The sequence below is a fragment of the Exophiala aquamarina genome (assembly GCF_000709125.1).
Source record: "Exophiala aquamarina CBS 119918 chromosome Unknown aczIA-supercont1.2, whole genome shotgun sequence".
NCBI lineage: Eukaryota > Fungi > Ascomycota > Eurotiomycetes > Chaetothyriales > Herpotrichiellaceae > Exophiala > Exophiala aquamarina.
In genome coordinates, this window is record NW_013550586.1 from 3,171,326 (window position 1) to 3,190,052 (window position 18,727).

Genomic DNA, 18,727 nt, shown 5'->3' on the forward strand with positions numbered 1-18,727 from the left:
TGGGACTGGACGACTATATGGAATTGGTGGTGAGGGCCGTGGGGCTTGTATATTATCATTTGTAGCCAAAACCGAGTGCCTAACTTACCGACGTAGTGAGGCTCCTCGCGGTGGACATCCTGAGGAACATTCAGGAAAAGCTAGCAAAAAGTCCCAATGAAGATCAAGAACTTATGCATGTACATGTGTGACCCAGCGTCTGATCTATGCGGCAGAGCTTTTCCACATGGACTACTATATACCGAGATACCTAAGTAAACATGTGTGTTGAATGTCATATTTATATAGACGTTGTCCGTTCAGACCCGTCACCCCTGACGCCTCGCTAGTCCAAGAACGCTTCACGCCATGATATATGTAGGCGGCCCAGCAGCGCAATCCTAGTATTTTCATGGCTACTGAAAACCAAGGTTCCCAAAGGGCAGGCGGAAACAATAGAAACGATTAGTGCTGTTTATCCATAGCACGCGCCCGTGTCTTGGCCTCGTTTACCAGGCGGGCGGCCTCGACCTGTTCGACCCTTTCGACCTTTCCCTGGCGCTCCTGCTTGTAGGCGCGGTCCTCGTCCATTCCGAAATACAGGATCTGGCGAGCCAGCAGGGCTCTGGTGTGAGCGAAGAAGACGAAGACGTAGACGCCGACGAGGCCGATGGACATGACAGACCCGAGCCACATGGCGCCCTGGCTCTGCAGGGAGCGGGCGATGTTGATGGTGGCGAGGGTGAAGCCGACGTTGGGGAACACAAAGGCCCAGCAATTGAGGCGGAAGCGCGCGAAGGTCTTGTACACGGCAAGGCAGCTGACGACCGCGATGGCGAAAAACCAGAGCGAGAGGCTCCAGATGAAGACCGCGGCGAGGAGCGCGATGACCCGCACGACCTGTGCGGTGACCTCGTCGGGCCCGAAGTAGTTGTACCCCCTGGGCCAGTGGTCTGCCAGGCCGATGATGGCGAGGGACGTGAAGCTCGGCGGCCCGACGGCGATGAACATGCCCGGGCGGGACTCGGGCGAAGGGAAGCCGTAGTTGATCATGCGCCGCACGTAGCTCGCGTACATGCAGATGGACACCATCATGCCCAGGCCCTGGGCCGTGAGCCCGCCGAAGAGCATCGGCATCGCGTATTCTCTTGGTTGGTGCTCGATCCCGGAGCTGGCCACCGTGCCGCACAGCATGAACGGGAAGATGGGCAGGTCCCACGCGGGCGTCATGTCTTGGATCTTGAGCCGGGGGTTCGTGAACAGCAGGCAGTACATGCCCACGGCGACGAGGAAGCTCGCCGCGAAGTACATCCAGAAGAGCACCCGGTAGACGACGACGAGCCAGTACCCGCAGCTCGGGATCGCGTAGTGCGCCATGCCGGCGATGATGCTGGCGACGGAGATCAGGCTCGCCGCGAAGAAGAGTGACTCCGTGGGGTGCGTCAGCGAAGTCCGCAGAGTATATGGCCATTGGACAAAGCGGTACGTGATTGCCGTCACGACGCCGGTAAAAACGACCAGGTCGAAGACATACACCATCTTGCCGATGGTCTCTAGCCCTCTGAATGTGTGTGGTTGGTTGTCGGGCGCCAGCAGCAGTGCTATACCGCCCGTGGCCATTGGGAATGTGAACCATGCCTGGCAGAGAGCTGTTAGCTAAACAACAGCACGTATTTCATTTGATACGAGCACAGTATGTCCCCGCGAAGTAAGGATTGATTTACCCAGGTAAAATGTCGGAGGCGTTGAAGGCCATGCTCCACAACCGTAGGGCGGGCGGGCTGTCCGTCCTGCTCCACGACGACCATCTCGCTTTCTGGTGCTGTAGACTGGCTGAGATGGATTCGCTCTGTCATGACTTATAATGTGGTTTTATATATAGATGTATATATAGATGTAAGTATATTTCTCCCCCGTGGAGAACGGAATCATGAGATGGTGGAGGCGGTGCGAAATCTGAGACTCATCACCAGAAGCAACGACTGCGAGATTGTCCGTGGTTTGTTTGTTCAGTCGACCTTACCACACAAGGCTGGTAAAGTAGAAAAACGTAAAAATCGAATCACATCATATAGCTCTGCAAAATAGAGGTGGCGGACGACGTCTTGCTGAGGTAGCTTTTAGCTAAAGCCTTGCTTAACCGACTACCTCAAGCATCCAGTCTCGTGAGAAATGACTACAAGAAAATGCGCTCGGATTTGCGGAATGAAAAGGAACAGGATCAAGCGTCTTTGGTCCCACACACTCATCCCAATCCAGATCTTTCGAAATCTGTCAAAATGGGGATCAACCCATGGACACACGGACGCAGATGTCAGCGAAGAAAGTAGCTTGAGTGCCTCTGAGTGTTGTAGCAGATGTGCTCCTGGGCATCAACAAAGATTAGGACCTGAAAAAGAAAAGGGAGCGGAGCCGGCGCTCAGGATCGTGCGTACATATATGTAAGCTGGCAAAATTCTTAGTCAGGGGCTGATCGTGTATCAAGTTAGAGTGTAATTATACACTACTCACTCCATATGTGGGAATGATGCTCGAGGCCTTTTTGGGGCCGCGAGGACCACCTTCTTCCATCCCTTCCGGTTTCTTTGCCATGTTCAAAGAGCTTGTCATACAAGTGTGGGAAGTTGAACCCAGTTGCTGACTCAACGATTCGGCGCTGGGTTGGCAAATTGGCACCCTTCTAACCAAACGACTACAGTTCGACAATGTGAGGAGTTTGCGTTGCGTCCATTGGTCGCACTCAGTCATACCTTAACTAAATGTTTCGCAGACCCTGGAGGGATCTGAGAGGAGTATCTGGAAGAGATAGATTGGTTGGCATTGGCCCCTGACTCCTTTGCATTTTCATACGAGTCACCTTGCTTGACGGGATTTATTCCGTAATGATACAAATATGTTCGACCTCTATCGCTATGCAGACCGCCATCAAGCAGAGCCCGTCGCGTCTGATACAAATGACGGCAGGCTATCCTTGAACCATCGTAAAACATGCTAATCATACAGAAAGCCTGCTCTCCATCTCGGGCCTCTTGACACCGGGAAGTCTAGTCAGTGGTGCAGCGGCATTGAACATGCCTTTGATGTCTAGTTTGCCCATCTCTTGCATGCTAGGAGCGGCCTCTTGTCCCGGCCGTTGAAGAAACCACTTCAATTGTGCCTGGGAGGTGTTTTCGCCCTTGAGCGACACTGGGAGCTGGGTTTCGGCTTCAATGTCTTCCTTCGAGTAGTTGAGGGCTTTGTAGAAATGTGTTGCCCACCTCAACACCCAGTCCAAGTCGGCTTCTTTCTCAAGCATCAACCCTTGTCCATGCCTTTTCTCAGCAAGAGCTCCTCGGACAATGATGTGCAATGTTTGCAGATTTGGGACCACCATCGGGTTGAGCGAGCCCTCTGCACTCTGACTCTCATCGGGACTTTCCCCCACGACTGGAATCGTCGCTGATTCCTTATGCTCTGCCGAAATTATCGGCACGTGGCCGTCCATCAACGGAGGCATCTGCTCCTCTGACCTTGAAACATACAATGAATACTCAAGGTCGTCTTCCCCTTCCGTCGTTCCGCCCTCAGGGACAATGTATTCGCCCAGCAACGGTGCCTTTTCAGATGCTGCTGAATATCTCGGGTCTTTGCAGAAAAGATGCCACATCCGAACACCTTCCTTAGCGCCTCTGAATTGGACAATCGCGGATAGAACCTCGTTAAAAGTTTCTGGAGCCAAGTTCGCGTCGTTGCTAAGAGGGAACTTTGACTTGAACTTATGAGCAAGGGCCGTCAACTGACTTGCTGGCCGATGAGCACGTTTCCCTATTTCCGCATCTGGGATGTACATTATGTCTCGCTCCTTGACAGACGGTAGATTCTCGAAAAGACGTAAAAGATAGCCGACTTGCTGGTCAAAAGTCTTGATCACCGAGAGGGTAAAGTCAGCTCGAGGACCATCAAACACCCCTGCTAATATGTCGGACATCAATGCGCTTGCCTCAGAGAGGTCTTTGTTCTGCTTCAATCTTCTGAGTTGACTCTCAATCTGAATGATCTTGGCTCCAAGCCTAGCCACGATTTTGGGGCTATATCCACCACCGGGTGCATCCTTCAATTGTGTTAGGAAGCGGGATGCATTTGGCCAATCCGAGACACTGATCAACGCATTGGTGATAGCTCTCAAAGCGTTAACAGATACGTTTCTGCGTAGCCGCCGTGGAGCAGCAGCAACTTGCTTTATCAAATCGTCATCTCCTGTAGCATCGGCATACTTAGTCAGGGACACCGTCATACACAGCTCGCCGTATAACGACTCTGGTATCAGAGGACCGTCGACGTCAACTGAATCCAGAAGCCATTGACCCAACCCGAAGAGACGTGCTCTTGTCACCAAATTGAGAAAGCCGGCCATCTTATACGTCGGCAACTGCCCATGTGATTTGAGGAAATCTAGACGGCTTCTATCATCCTCTTTCATTGGGCTGAAACCATTGTTTTCCTGGGGAGCTGACATGAGAAAAGTACCAATCGACTCAAGTCTGCTTGCATCTACGTGCCGTTGAACATCGGTGAAACAATTGACGGCCTTGGTGGCATTGCTTTGATTGATATATCCCTGTAATGCCTGATGCAGAACTCCAGCGTCGAGCTCGGTTTGAGCAGCGATCCTTTCGAGATCGAGGCTCCTTGTGCGACCAGTGGCGGACTTGATGGTTTCAAGAGATCGGGCCTGTGAAATGACATGGTACCAATTCCGCAAGTCATCAGGCGGTGCCTCACTGGAGGCACTGCCGGTTTGCAAAAAGCGGACTGTGAGGTAGTTGAAATACTCCGGTCCCAGTGCATGAGGCTCCAAGAATGACAGTACCTCCAGTAGATAGCTCAGAAACTTCTGCGTAGACAGGCCACTGCCACTTATTTGAGTGTTGAGGCTGTTGAATAGGGACTCGACGAGGGCTAGAACCACCTCTGCACTGATGGTCTGACGGGGGATATGCGCAAAGGGCTCCTCCGCACTATAACCCTCCAACCGGCCTGCAGTTCCACCAAGGCGAGTCTTAGCTTTATCCCAGTCTACGCGAGGCACGGCGGTTTCAAGCCCATGATTGGAACACCAATGGACCGCGTACCAAGGACTGTCAGTCTGGCATCTTAGCACACTGATTATTTGAGCCCCAGCGGAAGCATATCCACCATCCACACAGAACCACATAAGAAACTCAAGCCAGACTTCGGGACCTAGCTCGCGCACTTTGAGTCGAAACCGACCACCCGGTACATCTTGTGAGATTTGTTGATAGTTCAGGCCCTGTTGTACGGCCCGATCAATTGCTTCGTCCTGCTGTGAACGCCAAACAGCGTCTGACACAGTAGACAATATCCTGGACGATAGGAGATGCAAAATCGGTGGCCGTTGGACATTGGTTGTTCCCAGGGGCAGCGAATATTGATACATCTCTAGGGGTACAAGCCCCAGATTGTGCAGTCGAGCAGCGATTTGATGGACCGTGCGCATGATTCTTTTGGCCTCTACTTGCGATAGATCACGGACGGCACCCTTTCCTTCGAGCTCGACGAGTTGTGAAGCTGCAACAGTGAGCTTGGCAAGGAGAGGCAAGATGACTTGCATCACCTTCTCATGGTGTTGACGGTCTATTGCATCATCGGACGGTTTCTCCCACCAGGCGGTGCTCTTCGTCCATGAGTACGATGAGGATTCTAAATGAACAGGATCAAATTCTGGACCTGTGAAGGATATTGGCCATTGGATGTTTGAGGGCAGCTGATTGATTTTGGAATCATCTGCGGAGCCAGCGAGCGGTTGGAGAAGCATGTCGGCCAAATATAGGACTGCTTTATACCTGCCTTGGTCGAGACCCATGTACTCAAGTATATCGACATTGGCGCGGCCCCGAGCAACGCTGAGGATAGTCATTACGTTATTGATATCATCATCATCTTGAAACCAAACACCTGAGATCTGGCTACCAGGTGATCTTAGCTCTTTCGGCAAGTACTGGTCAAGTTGAGAAGCCCAAATCTCGGGATCTGATGGGTACAGTGCGTGGCTACTTTCGGAAGCGGTCATCGGGTCTGTCGTCTCGTCTGGGGTAGGTGGCTGTGAGGAGCGATCGATCCATGGCAATTGCGGACGGTGAATGCTCCCGTTTGTGGGCTTGGGAGAGCTGTATCGGTGACGATCAGGGGTTGGACGGCCATTGTGTCCACCGACGCCAGAGAGGTGTTCAGGACTGGCGTTCAAGCAAGGGCGGGTATGGATGTTCCTGTGAGCGAGCGATGGTGTTCTGGCTAGCACCCGCAAGAGGGACTTGCGCATGTCACGGAGGATGAAGCTGGAGGTGACGCATTGAAGCCCGGCTAGCAAGAGATAGGAAATGAAAGGGCGATATATGAACAGAAATACTAGATGCCAGTGACGCTGGCTGTGGAGACTGGCCAATGCATGTGTGTAGAATTGCTCGATCAATGATGTCGACAACTTTTTCTTAGCTTCTATCGCGCCGGAACCGCGAAATCATGAAGGTTTGACGAATACGAAATACGGAGAGCGTGTCTAGCAGGACTTCCGCGTCTTGGCGTTGATTGAGCTCAGCCTCGCGCTTGATACATAAGGCTTTGATCGGGAAGCCCCATCAACGATCGAAGATGGTGAAAAGCGGCCATCGTCTAAGCGAGAGACTGTTTCTTGGTATATTTGGCCAGACGATTACAATGGTGAGGTGTACAATTGAACCACCCATTCAGCACACCATGCATCGGCTTCCACTCCCAGGGGGTTAAGTTGGCGAAAACGATGCTCCTCCGTGCCCTTTTGACCCAATTTGAGGCAATCTTATCAGTCAGGCACAAGATTGGAATTCTGACCGATCTAGTCTTTGGCAAGAGAGGAATGAACGAGGGTGAAGCGAGGTATGGGCGTGTCAGTGTACGCCGTCACGTGCGGGGATTAATAAGCATCCCAGCATGATCCAGATACCTATGTACCCTCAAGGTATATTCTACAGGGCTACTGAACATGATATTTCATCCATCAATAAAGGACGCTATCAAGTCTAGGTAAATTCTCCTGTGGATAGAGGCCGAATCGAAATCAAGAAGCATTCTCTTGCTCCGCTGAAATCCTCGGCCAATTTCGGCTTACCTAAGGCACATGTGACACAACAAGTCACCCGCAAGACCAAAATCATAAATGCTCCACCGAATCCCCGAGCTCCTTCCTCAAAGTCATCCAGCCCCGCGTTCGTTACTCTGTGTGTGTGTGCCTCACTGCACCCACAGCACCCACGGCACCCACCTCACCCACCCCCATCGATTACTCCTGATTCGATTCATTCCGGTCCAGTCCAGTCCCCGTAATTAGTGACTTGAGACTGAGGCTAAACGACCTCCGCAGCCCGAGATCTCATCTTCCGATTTCCATCCTCGTCCGTCTATCGGAAGTTCTATCTCCCAAAGGACGGAACTCATCTCAGCGTTGACAGCATCCCAACTCAATCAATAATCGAGAGCGGCCCTTCCCAAATCCCAAAGCTCAAACCTCGACGGAACTAGGCACAAGCCCCCCCAAATTCACAATGAGCGGAATACCACCAGGTATGGCGCTCGACTCCCCCATTTTCCTGCGGCTGCAAGACTGTGTGCGCAATGACCAAGATTGCTGATGCTAATATGGCGACAGAAATCGAAGAGAATAATAGGCTGATGCGCGAGACCTTGTACGAGTTCCCTCCTCATCACTCACCCATTTCCAACCCAATTCCGCCACCCACTTCTCCCTCTCAAGCAAAACATTGTAAAGGAGAGACCAACCTCACTAACCACAACCCATCTCGCCAGCTTCGCACTCGCCACACCACTAAACATCTTCCTCCTCGCCATCCTGACCGCATTCCTGTACTACCGACTACAACCCGCGGCACCACCGGCGATCCCGGACGCACCAGCACCCATAGTCTTCCGGACCTTCACACCGCGGACCTTGCTCCCGAACAACGGAAAAGACGGGCAGCCGGTGTACCTGGCGGTCAAGGGCAAAGTGTACGACGTGACGAGCGGACGCAACTTCTACGGACCCGGCGGTCCATACGAGAACTTCGCAGGTCGCGATGCCACCAGAGGCCTGGCGTGCCAGAGCTTCGATGAGGAGATGTTGACCAAGGACCTCGATGGCCCCCTTGACGAGTGCAAGGACCTCGAGCCCGAGCAATTGGAGAATCTGCAGGGTTGGATCGAGAGGTTCGATGAGAAGGTGAGTCTAAGTATCTCCATGCCGCTTTTTGACTGCCATGATTTCAACTGTCATTTGAAGACGGTGGCTGTCTAAGTCGTTTATCTACTTCGAATCACTGTTTCCAAATGATTCTCCTTGAGGGGATATGAGTGCTAATTCTTCTTTTCCAGTATCTGGTCGTGGGAAAGCTTGTGGCGTTCCGGAAGACGGATTTCCATTGATCACGAATATGTCGAATCCTCGTTAGCATTCGAGCTTAGCCTTTCGAACAGGATTTAACATGCCACGACACAGGTACAAACCCGGATAAAAATGGAACTAGAAAATATACCAAATTCTAATTTTTTGTTCTCATTCATTGCACGCATTGCTATCGTAGCTAATGTAAGCTCTAAAGGGTACATAACAATCCACCATCCCCCTTACTGGAATTCAATGGTCACAGCCATCAGCCGCACAAATCAGGATCAGGAGCCTATCTCCACTGTAGTATCATTGATGTAGTCTGGCCCACGCCCAAGCTCCTCCCATATTGATATCCTCAACGCAGGCTCTCGGAGCTTGCAATCTTGCTTTAATTACTTCCTCTTCGAAGGTCCTCGACCTATTCTTAGTCCCTCTGTGCTACAACTCAGCCTTTGCACTGGATGCACCCTTGGAGGCGACGCTGGCAGCAGAGCTTGCAGCAGAACTTGCAGACGACGATGCATAAGGATAGGCTGATGATGCAGAGCTCTGACCTTGGCCGAGATAGTATTGAATGCCTTGCATAAGGCGTTCGAAGATCGTGCCGGAAGGAGTCGAGGTACCATAGCGGAAATAGTTGGCTTGCTTCTTGGCCTCGGCACGAAGTTGGTTGGTGGTTGAACCATGATAGTTGGGAATGCCGTAACTGTCTAGATAGGACTTCAAGTCGCTGTCAGACCAAGTGTCGAAGGAGGTATCCTTTGCAGCATCCGTTTGCTTCGCGAGGTAGTTGGTAGCAGAGGCATAGTTGGAACCGCCGCTCTTGGAGGCCGAAGCATAAGCGTCTTGTGCCTGCTTCACCAGATCGTCGCGGCTTGCTTTGGCATTCTTCTTGGCCTTCTTGCCATGAGCATCAAGGTATTTCTGGAGATTTTCAACAGTCCATGTGTCGAAAGTCCATGCAGACCATCCAGTGGCGGCCTTGTGGTTGTTCAATCGAACTTGCTTGAGGAGCTCATCGCGCTTGCCCCCTTGAGGAACTGGGATTCCCCGAGAATCAAGGTATGCCTTCAGGCGTGAATTGGACCAGGTGTTGACAGCGCTATTGAATGCGTCCTCGGCCATCAGTCCTGCATCATCCGTGGCTTTTGCAAATTGGTTGCCAGCAGAGGATGTAGCGGCACCATAAGCGGAAGCAGCAGAGCCGGAAGCGGTGGAGGCCTGACTGTCGAGGTCAGCTTTGTGCTTGCGAGCAAGGGCAATCAATTCGTTCTTATTGCTTCCTTGCGGAACTGGTACACCGTTCTTGTCGAGGAACTCTTTCAATTGGCTATCAGACCAGGCATTGAAAAGGGCGTCGCTAAGGCTAGTTTGGGCACTTGCTGCAGATTTGCTGGCGACGGAAGAGCCACTTGAAAAAGAAGAGCTGGCTGCAGCGGCTGCAGCAGACATGTTGATGGAGGACAGACGTGCATTTCGGCGAACATGAGCAATGAGTTTGTCACGGGTGGTGGGTTGTGGAACAGGATAACCGCGGGCATCAAGGAATTCCTTCAGGTCGGATTCAGACCATGCTGCATACAACCAATCGCCAGGATACTGAGCGTATTCCCCGATCTTCTTGGCTGTGGCGTCGTAGTTCTGGCGAGCAGCAGCCAAGTAGGAGTCTCTTGTTCTTGGTTCAGGAGCAGGAATGTTATGATGGTCGAGGAAAGCCTTCAAGCTTGACTCAGTCCAACTGAGAGCATGGTTAGAAGGGATCAGGACATTAGAACCATCAGAGAAAACTCTCTTACCTGTCGAAGATCCAATCCTTGACATTGCCATAGTTGTCACCTGCTTGTTGGCCGGACGAAGCGATTGGGTCGACAACTTTGATTTGCCAATTGTCCTTGACCAGGTTCTCAAGGTCTTTCCTGTCCGCGGGGGTGGGATAAGGGACGTCATGATCGGAGAGCCAGCGCTCAAGCTCAGTCTCATGCCATTTATTGTAGACTAGATTTCAGGTCAGCTTTCTTTCCCGAGGTCATTGAGGGGTGGTCCTCCATACTAGCTTTGTTGAACCAGGTGCTGGCAACAACAACCTCAGTCGAAGCAAGTGCAACGACAAGGAACTTGGATATCGAGAACTTCATACTTGGAGATTTGTCCTCAATCGCGGTATCAGGTTGATTGACGAGGAAGATGGAGAAGAGTCAGGTGGGAACAGGAAACAATGTCAAGAAAGCAAAGAGAGAGAGAGGGAGGGAAAAGAAATGGAAACCGTGGTGTGAACCGTCCGTCCTTCCTTGACGTCACAATGTTTGTGGGATTTTCAAACACGTCTTGAAGGCAACATGTGGCGCAACCAGAGAAGGCGTGGATTTTGAGGCCGCTATGACTGGCAGTAAGCCAACAGGTACATGGGAATTTTGCTGCCTTGTGCATGTTCGCAGCCACGGAAAATGCGTCCGACGAGAGGAATGGCCAGGACTGACCTCATGCCGTTGTGCAGCGACCAGCGACCAGCGACCAAGGGCCTTCACCAATTGATGCACATCTGTGACGCTTGAGATTGACGCGACCGCCAGTTGATGCGGGGGAGCGAAAGAGTGGACTCAATTACGTCATGCTGTAATTCTGATCTCGCTCCTGTGTCATGCGAAGATCTGCACAAGGACCACTGCGAGGCAATTAGGTAACTTCCGAAACCTTTTTCCCTTGTTAGGCGAGGACGAGGATAAGGCAGAGAGGTATGGTGTATGTCGTTTCTTGCGAAGACTATACCAATGTGGTGAGCTTCTTCTCGCGTATTCTACTCGTAGCTTTGAAGAGACATACGGAGCACTAGCATTTGGACTAATCCCATCCGAGCATTAATCCGAGTCCGCAGAGTTCCCTAGGGTCCGCATTCAATGGGCATATGTTTCTCCGGACTCCCTGCGTACCGCGAGATATCGCCTGACGTTTTGCATCTCCCAGGTACGAGTAAGTCACCGACAGCGCTCATCTCACCCCATGCGATAGTACAACTAAATTGCTGGCAGCGGGTTTTGTTTGATTACTCGAACACGAAGTGCATATCCTGGGGCGCTTCCATCTGCGCTGGGGATGCCAATAGGGAGCAAGGTTAGGAGCTTTAGTGCCCGTTTGGAGACTGGCCTCGACATTAGCGTCGGTCTTAAAGCTTGGCGAATGCTTACTTGGCCTCGCGTCATCAACTTCGATCCTCACCTGGCATCCAATGTTTGCAAACCGTGCGTTTTAACAAATATCCTCCCCCTTAGCTCCCCCAGGTTCTGGCCCAGCAAGCTCCGCTCCCATCTCCGAGCAAAAATAGACAACTGTCCAGCTTGATATAACATGAAGCAGCTTTCAACGTAAATGCTTCAGTCTTCAGCCCTGCCAGCAACCATGCCAAGGAGGAACCAACATTTCCTGGCCTCGCTGGAACCATTTCGGAACCATGAGAGTCTCAGTCTTCAACGCGCCGAGGGCCCCTTTGCTTTTTTGAATCCCACGAGAGCACACTACCAATATCCAGTCACAAGAAATGGTGATCTGGAGGCGAAACAGCACCACAGCCCCCGCCAACATCCCGAGAGTCATGTCTCGCACGCAGACCATGGCTGCAGCACGAGCACATATCCTGCCAGCTTCATCCAGTTCCTCTGGCGATCTCGAGACAACCGCAAAGGTCGACACACGCTACTCGTACGCAGACCCTCTCCAGACTCAGATTCAGACAGGTCCAGGTTTCTCACCCCTCGACGCACTTCTCATCCTCGTGAGGTCCTCCGCAACATAGGGCGGACGTTCACTTGCTTCCCCATATGGGACATTTCATGGCTCGTGGCGTTTGTGTTCACCCTTGGAAGCGCCGTCTGGGTCATCAACAGCTTTTTCGTGTGGCTCCCGGTTGTAGCGCCCTCGACGGAATTCCCCAATGAGATTTTCTACGGCGGCGGGATTACAGCTTTCATTGGCGCCATCATCTTCTTTGAATTTGGTTCTGTTCTTTTGATCTTCGAAGCCGTCAATGTAGACAATTCCGGGTGTTTCGGCTGGGCGGTAGAACAGCTTCTGGACGAACACGAGCACGAACACGATCTGGGAGACGGACAGGGACAGGGACAGGGACAGGAACGAGGCCAAGGCGGACCGAGGCTTCGCGTCACACCTAACAAACATCACTGTAGGCATCACCACCAAAACAAGCACAACTTCGTGGGGAACCCATCTCAGAACACGATCTCAGATAACAAACCTCCGCCACCACCCGCCAACGGCGACCCTTCTTCATCCTCAAACCAATCACCCAAATCCTGGCAATGGTTCCCATCTGCTCACGCACTACGGACACACTATCTACACGAACTGGGCTTCCTCGCGGGCGCGGCACAGCTCTTTGGAGCGACCATCTTCGGCATCTCGGGCATCACGGCACTCCCCGGCATCTATAACCATCTGGAACCGCAATACGTGCTGAACGCCGCATATTGGATCCCGCAGGTGATCGGCGGGTCTGGCTTCATTGTCTCCAGCACGCTGTACATGCTCGAAACGCAGACGAAATGGTACATCCCAGCGCCCAAGATTCTTGGCTGGCATGTTGCGTTTTGGAACCTCATTGGCGCCTTTGGGTTCACCCTGTGCGGCGCTCTAGGCATGGCTTACGGGAATTCTGGTGCGCAGTTCCAGGCTGGGTTGGCCACGTTTTGGTGAGTTTGAGACAAAGAAAATTCCGAACCTAACGATTGCACTCTGCGAGGATATATTTTTCTCTACTGATACTGGGAGCTCACTGCTAGTATGACTGCTAACCTATTCCTTGCCTCTAGGGGTTCTTGGGCATTCCTCATCGGGAGCTACCTTCAGCTTTACGAAGCCTTGGACAAGCATCCTGTCGAGGAGGGAGGCCTCTTCGAAGACGAAGTTCGACGACGCTGTTAGCGGTCATCCTTCAATGAATGGAGAAGCCAGCGGCTAAGTGAATTATACGAGACGGGGAATGACAGCCATCTGCCTCGATGCTCTCAAGTGACCTTGATGATAAGGAAAAGTTGCCAGGTTTCCGAATTGGTTTAGGCGTGCTTCTAGAAGTGTAGGATGTAAATAATTGCAATTCTAGGAGGCCTTGATCTACCTAGGCGGTATCAATTGACTTCGATCTGTACATTGTACAACAACAATAACGGTCAGGGTTGCTCGCTCTCTAATGCCTTCTTTTAATAAACTAGATATTCCGCCCACCAGTGACCTCAATGGTCTGGCCATTAACGTAGCTGAAGAGAGGACTGCAGACGGCGAGGATGGAGCTCGCAGCCTCAGTCGCGGTTCCGGGGCGACCAAGGGGAATGTCTTTGTAAGGCTGAGCGTCGGCGGCGCCTTTTCGGTCCGCGATCTGTGCCCCAGGGATACCAAGAGCAACGCGTTGGCCGTCGGCCGTGGTGATGAATGCACCAGACTCCTTGGCCTGAGTTAGACGCGTGTTGATGTGGCCGAATGCGATCGTGTTGGCGCGCACTCCGAACTAGATTTATGTCAGATACAGCAATGTGGTGTGGCCAGGGAAGCAGAGGGAAAGAAAAGTCATTGATGCAGTTATGGAGAGATCTGTTTTCTGGCCAAGGATTCGCGCATGCGCATAGCTTACCTGAGGACCCCACTCCTTCGCAATGGTTTTCGTCAAACCAGTAACACCGGCTTTTGCCAGACTGTAATTCGCCTGGCCTGCATTTCCGTGCGTGCCGCTTGTGCTAGAGATATTGATGATGACTCTCTTCTCACCATCCTTGACCCTGAAGTACGGCGCAGCCTGCCTGATCAGCCGGAAAGGCGCGGTGTTGTGGACAGCAATGATAGTGTCCCATTGCTTGTCTGTGGTCTTGTGGATAACGCCATCCCACGTATAGCCGGCATTGTTAACAATGATGTGGATCTTGCCATTGCCGAACTCCGCCGCCTTAGAAACCAACACTGGGAAGTAGTTCGGGTCCGTCACGTCGCCAGGGACCGAGATGGCTCGTCCTGGTGAAGCGTCATTGATGGATTTGGCTACCGCATCGGATTTTGCACTGTCCACGTCGCAGATAACGACTTTGGCACCCTCGTTGGCAAAGAGTCGTGCGGCCTCCTCGCCGATGCCCTGTCCCGAGCCCGTGATCTGTCGGAGGTTAGCTTTGATTAGTTCAGGGGTTGGATCCCGTAATGGCTGAGGGTGTCATGAAATTGATGAATAGTAATGAAGCGCCCGGGAGAAGGAGGAAGGAGTTGGTAACCTACAATAGCAACCTGTCCAGCAAGCAGGCCGGAGGGGTAATTCAGGTGTGAAGCGATCTGCTGGGCTCTTTGTGCCATCTTATTTTGATTTTGTAAGGGTTATACTCGGAAAGAAATGCCACAGGCGTCTCACAAGAAGTACAATTGGGAGGAACAAATAGTTGGGAAGAGGAAGAGGAAGCCTGCGACCTATTTGCTGATCGATGAAGAGAGCCCCGGTGGAAGAGGAAAGGTGCGGAGGAGAACTAATCACGAGTTCGTTCCTGGTTGCCCGATGCAGAACCAGAATGTTGCCGAGGCATCTCAGCCTTGCCGGTACCGACGGCCGAGTTCACCGCCCTCGGGACTCATTTACAAACATACCCAGGAGACAAGGCTGAAGTGCGAATCTGGTGCTTTCCGGTGCCATGCTCACCATCAAGCCATTGGCATTAAGCAGCTTCATAACGGTCCGATTATGTAGACGTTATTACTGGCCGGCGTCCAACGAAGGAAATCACTGAACGCTGTACATCCATCAACATAGCTTAAGGGTTAAGATCGAGCTCCCATGTAGCGTTCGCATCTTTGAAACGGGCGCTTGAATTTCTATGAGCATAACAAAAGCAGCCATTCAGACCCACATTTGATCTATCCTTCATGTGACGCGGGTTGCAAACTCCCTCATTTCGGTCTTGCCCTCTTGAATCTTATCAGCAGAATGTCCGAGCTGCAAATTCTGTCCCTTTCTCACAATTCTCACCTCTTGTGCACAAGCACTCACTAAATTGAGCGTTCAATCAAGACTGCGGACCATTTAGTTGCTGATTCTCGTCTTCCCAAAGTTTTCACGACTAGCTCTCGAATGCACAAGCATACTTGCCGGGGTCAGCCCCTCTGATATTTCTATATCTGGATCATTGATATACCTGTGACCTCGGAGACTGGATTTAGCGTGAGAACACCACCGTTGTGACGTTAAAAATTTGGATTGCATCCTGCAGTCTAGAGCGAAAGTGACATGTTTATGCATTATCACTCTCCACTCGTCGAAATAGTGGACCATGTGCAAGCAAGCTCTCATCGTAGATGCCTGGGGTAAGGCTGAGGAAATACTGGGTGCCACAAAAGCTTCGTTGACCAATAGGATCCTTTCGGTAGGGTTCTGTGAAAACTCTATATAGAAGAGAATTTCGCTTCTTCTTGTGGGTTTTCCTGGTGTTGGAAAATCACCGCTCCATTGCAGTGTCCGAATATGTGTAACTTGTAAGTCTTAGACAAGACATCAAACTAGATCAACAAGTTCAACATATGTTGAGCTCACCTCAAGTGAGCGGAGAGTTATTCATGGACAAACAAGCAATTTAATCCTCCCTATCAGCCCTTGTCAGGTGACAAGAATCGAGATAAAGGTACCTTACAGTTGATGATATCCTGCCATTACAGAATCGATATGGCCATCGAAATTGACACCAAATTTCCTGGGGCCAGCTGTACAGCTTGAGTGTGGGTTGGATCGACATCAGCAAAGATACCCACATCTCGGCTAAAATGATCGATGCGATGAGCGGTCAGTTCGCGAATCCTGATTCCTGACTGCTGAGTGCTCCGGGGAAGGCGAATTGATCGAGAAGTATGTGTATAATCATATTCTACCCAGGACGAGCCGTGGGTTCTCTTCGCGAAATGGACTTATGAGGGTCGCCCAAGAAGGTGTCAGGCTGTGGTCTCCATTTCCAAAAGTTCCGGTTCAGTCTGCCAGGCGGATACATCAAGTCTCAAATGACTGTGTTTTGCCGTGTCGCACGGAAGCTGTAGCGCGCTTCGGGAAACTCTTGTTGAGGCCTCTGGATCTCGATCCTTAGCCACGAAAGAAAGGGATGTCCATTCATCCACCGCGCTCAGAAACGAGTCAAGAGGGGTGTTCCGATCGTCTACTTCGACATGGTACCTGCCTCAAGTAATTCATGGCGCTTTCCAACTAAGTAAGCCTAGATTAGGTGTCAAGTTGATGCATGGACATCTTCAGCGCAGGGGGTTTGGTCTACATTTCCGGCGGACCAGCATCGATCTCGACCGGGGGGAGAAGATAGCACTCAGGTTGGAGCGAACTTTTGGCGAAAGGGAAATGTGCTGTCCCTGAATGCCTCCTCTGGATATCCACATCGCCAGCTTCCCGATCAATACGCTGATCAATCTGTGCGTGCGGAACCAACAGAGACTGTACTTGCAATTTGATCCAGACCCTGCCATCAAGGTGCCTATGTACTGGAGTAATTCATCTTCCGAGAGCGGTTTCGAAATGCAAAGTCACACTTGTACTTTGTGACCGATGGTCGCCGCGGAAGTTGGAGGGATGTATTGGGATCTTGAAGCAAGGTCCCATTTTGAAACATCTACAACAAGCCGAGGCTCGAAGTACTCGAGGCCCCGCTCGTGGATACCTCGCTCAGAGCCTCAGCCTGGATTGTGATCTCCTCGTCGTAAGGGATGGTCTCGAGAAGATACTAGATGTGGATGATCCTCCTCTTCTCTTAAATCTGTCAACTCCTGTTGAGGATACCAACTAGAGGGGTAGTCACTTCCTGTTGTTCCAGGCATCTGGCCTGATTGACCACCACTGGACCAGTCTTGCTGCATTCCCATATGCATTGGGTGGTATGTGGATGGCTCACGCAGTTGCGCAGGTATCGTGGATGACGAACTGCCGATACTCATAGTCACATACCCGGCATTTGTGGATGGGATCTGCTGCATTTCACCCGTCATCCGCCGTTCGAAAGATGGATAAGTGTTGGTTCTATATGGATGGGAAAACCCATGGGTCAAGTCTTCTGACTCTCCTGTTGACATGGATCTCGACGGAGCGGGATGTTGTCCCCATTGATAGCCATTGGGTATCCCGGTAGGATACGGGTAGCCACTTCCTTGCGCTAATCCCGTGGCGGTAGAGGGTAAAGAGGCTGAGGCAAATGGGGCGTGGTATGATCCCTGTAAGGGATGATTGTACTGCTGGTAGTATTGCGCGTTGGTCGCATCACTGCTCAACGTGCGAGGTGAATGACTATCATAAGGCGAGGCCATAAGATCTTCTGGTTGCGGTTGTGGCTGCAAACTTGGATCGTATTGTGGATGATATTGAAGTCCTACTCGACTCTTAGTTTGAAGCTTCAGTGAGTGATGCTTTTCATTTACCATGGCTAGAGAAGGACCTTTGCCCATGTTGATAGTGAAAACCTGGGCTACCTTTTCCCATTGGGGGAGTGTCCATTACACCTTCTCCAGCATCGAGCTGATCAAAGGAGTTACTTCTAAGAACACCGCCCGCGGGTGACGAAGAGACGGAAGTCTCACTTTCTTGGACCCCGTCAGTCGGCTTTCGAGTACGCTTCGGTCCAGGTGCTGGACTCTGCTGGTCAACGGGAAAGAAGTGACAGTCCTTCTTCAAGCGTATACAATTCTGGCAGCGGCCACTCTGATCGTCGAAGGCAGGAATGCAACGAATCTTGCGACGGCGGCAATGACCTAGAGGGTGTTAACAAGTTATCATAATACAGCAACGAGGGGTCTAACCGCATGCCACAGCTGTGCGATGATAACCTAATTTATTCCTCTTTTTATCGGCCGGCGACAATGGTGGAGCTTCTGCTGACATGGTGTGCGAATACGGCGACAGACTATCCTTTCGAACCAAACCCGGCATGTTCATATCCTCATATTCTTCTGGTTCTATCAATTCAACACTTCCTGAGGATATATCAAGGTGGTTTGCTTCTTTTCGCATTCCCCTGCTATCTTGCCACTGCTGCGCTTCACTTAATGAAGAAAAATATACCAGAGACGGGGCCAGTTTTTGGTACACAGACTGAGCGCTTTAATTTGCAGTTGCTCCGCGTCACAATCTCGAGTTGAAACTTTTCACTTCTGACGCCATCGGACACCTAAAGAAAACCGACATCAGACATGTGAGGCTGAAACCGTGCTAGAAGGATTGACGTCCTTGGGGTGGGTTTTCGTGTCGAGTTGTAAGCGAACGTACTATGAACTCCCTCCGAACGAGACTTTATTGAAAGATTGTTCGAGGTCGAG

General features: G+C 51.5%; 7 protein-coding genes across 7 annotated transcripts; 2 read left to right on the forward strand and 5 right to left on the reverse strand.

Annotated features, from left to right (window-relative positions):
- Positions 1 to 444: 444 nt before the first annotated feature.
- Positions 445 to 1,599, reverse strand: A1O9_02964 (uncharacterized protein; the record flags this gene model as incomplete). The annotated part of the gene is made up of 1 exon (XM_013408534.1): positions 445 to 1,599. The coding sequence occupies one exon, from the start codon at positions 1,597 to 1,599 to the stop codon at positions 445 to 447; it is 1,155 nt and encodes a 384-aa protein (XP_013263988.1).
- Positions 1,600 to 2,974: 1,375 nt separating this feature from the next.
- On the reverse strand, positions 2,975 to 6,049 carry A1O9_02965 (uncharacterized protein; the record flags this gene model as incomplete). The annotated part of the gene is made up of 1 exon (XM_013408535.1): positions 2,975 to 6,049. The coding sequence occupies one exon, from the start codon at positions 6,047 to 6,049 to the stop codon at positions 2,975 to 2,977; it is 3,075 nt and encodes a 1,024-aa protein (XP_013263989.1).
- Positions 6,050 to 7,626: 1,577 nt separating this feature from the next.
- Positions 7,627 to 8,305, forward strand: A1O9_02966 (uncharacterized protein; the record flags this gene model as incomplete). Its single annotated transcript, XM_013408536.1, has 2 exons — positions 7,627 to 7,697; positions 7,819 to 8,305. 2 exons carry the CDS (start codon positions 7,627 to 7,629, stop codon positions 8,303 to 8,305), a joined length of 558 nt encoding a protein of 185 aa, XP_013263990.1.
- A 531-nt stretch (positions 8,306 to 8,836) lies between these two features.
- On the reverse strand, positions 8,837 to 10,533 carry A1O9_02967 (uncharacterized protein; the record flags this gene model as incomplete). Its single annotated transcript, XM_013408537.1, has 3 exons — positions 8,837 to 10,136; positions 10,195 to 10,393; positions 10,449 to 10,533. The coding sequence occupies 3 exons, from the start codon at positions 10,531 to 10,533 to the stop codon at positions 8,837 to 8,839; spliced, it is 1,584 nt and encodes a 527-aa protein (XP_013263991.1).
- Positions 10,534 to 11,791: 1,258 nt separating this feature from the next.
- Positions 11,792 to 13,330, forward strand: A1O9_02968 (uncharacterized protein; the record flags this gene model as incomplete). Its single annotated transcript, XM_013408538.1, has 2 exons — positions 11,792 to 13,098; positions 13,219 to 13,330. 2 exons carry the CDS (start codon positions 11,792 to 11,794, stop codon positions 13,328 to 13,330), a joined length of 1,419 nt encoding a protein of 472 aa, XP_013263992.1.
- A 283-nt stretch (positions 13,331 to 13,613) lies between these two features.
- Positions 13,614 to 14,737, reverse strand: A1O9_02969 (3-oxoacyl-[acyl-carrier protein] reductase; the record flags this gene model as incomplete). Its single annotated transcript, XM_013408539.1, has 3 exons — positions 13,614 to 13,910; positions 14,034 to 14,543; positions 14,663 to 14,737. The coding sequence occupies 3 exons, from the start codon at positions 14,735 to 14,737 to the stop codon at positions 13,614 to 13,616; spliced, it is 882 nt and encodes a 293-aa protein (XP_013263993.1).
- A 2,382-nt stretch (positions 14,738 to 17,119) lies between these two features.
- Positions 17,120 to 18,347, reverse strand: A1O9_02970 (uncharacterized protein; the record flags this gene model as incomplete). Its single annotated transcript, XM_013408540.1, has 3 exons — positions 17,120 to 17,787; positions 17,834 to 18,163; positions 18,212 to 18,347. Coding segments are annotated over 3 exons (1,134 nt in total), but the record flags the coding sequence as incomplete, so codon positions are not given.
- Between the last annotated feature and the right edge of the window lie 380 nt (positions 18,348 to 18,727).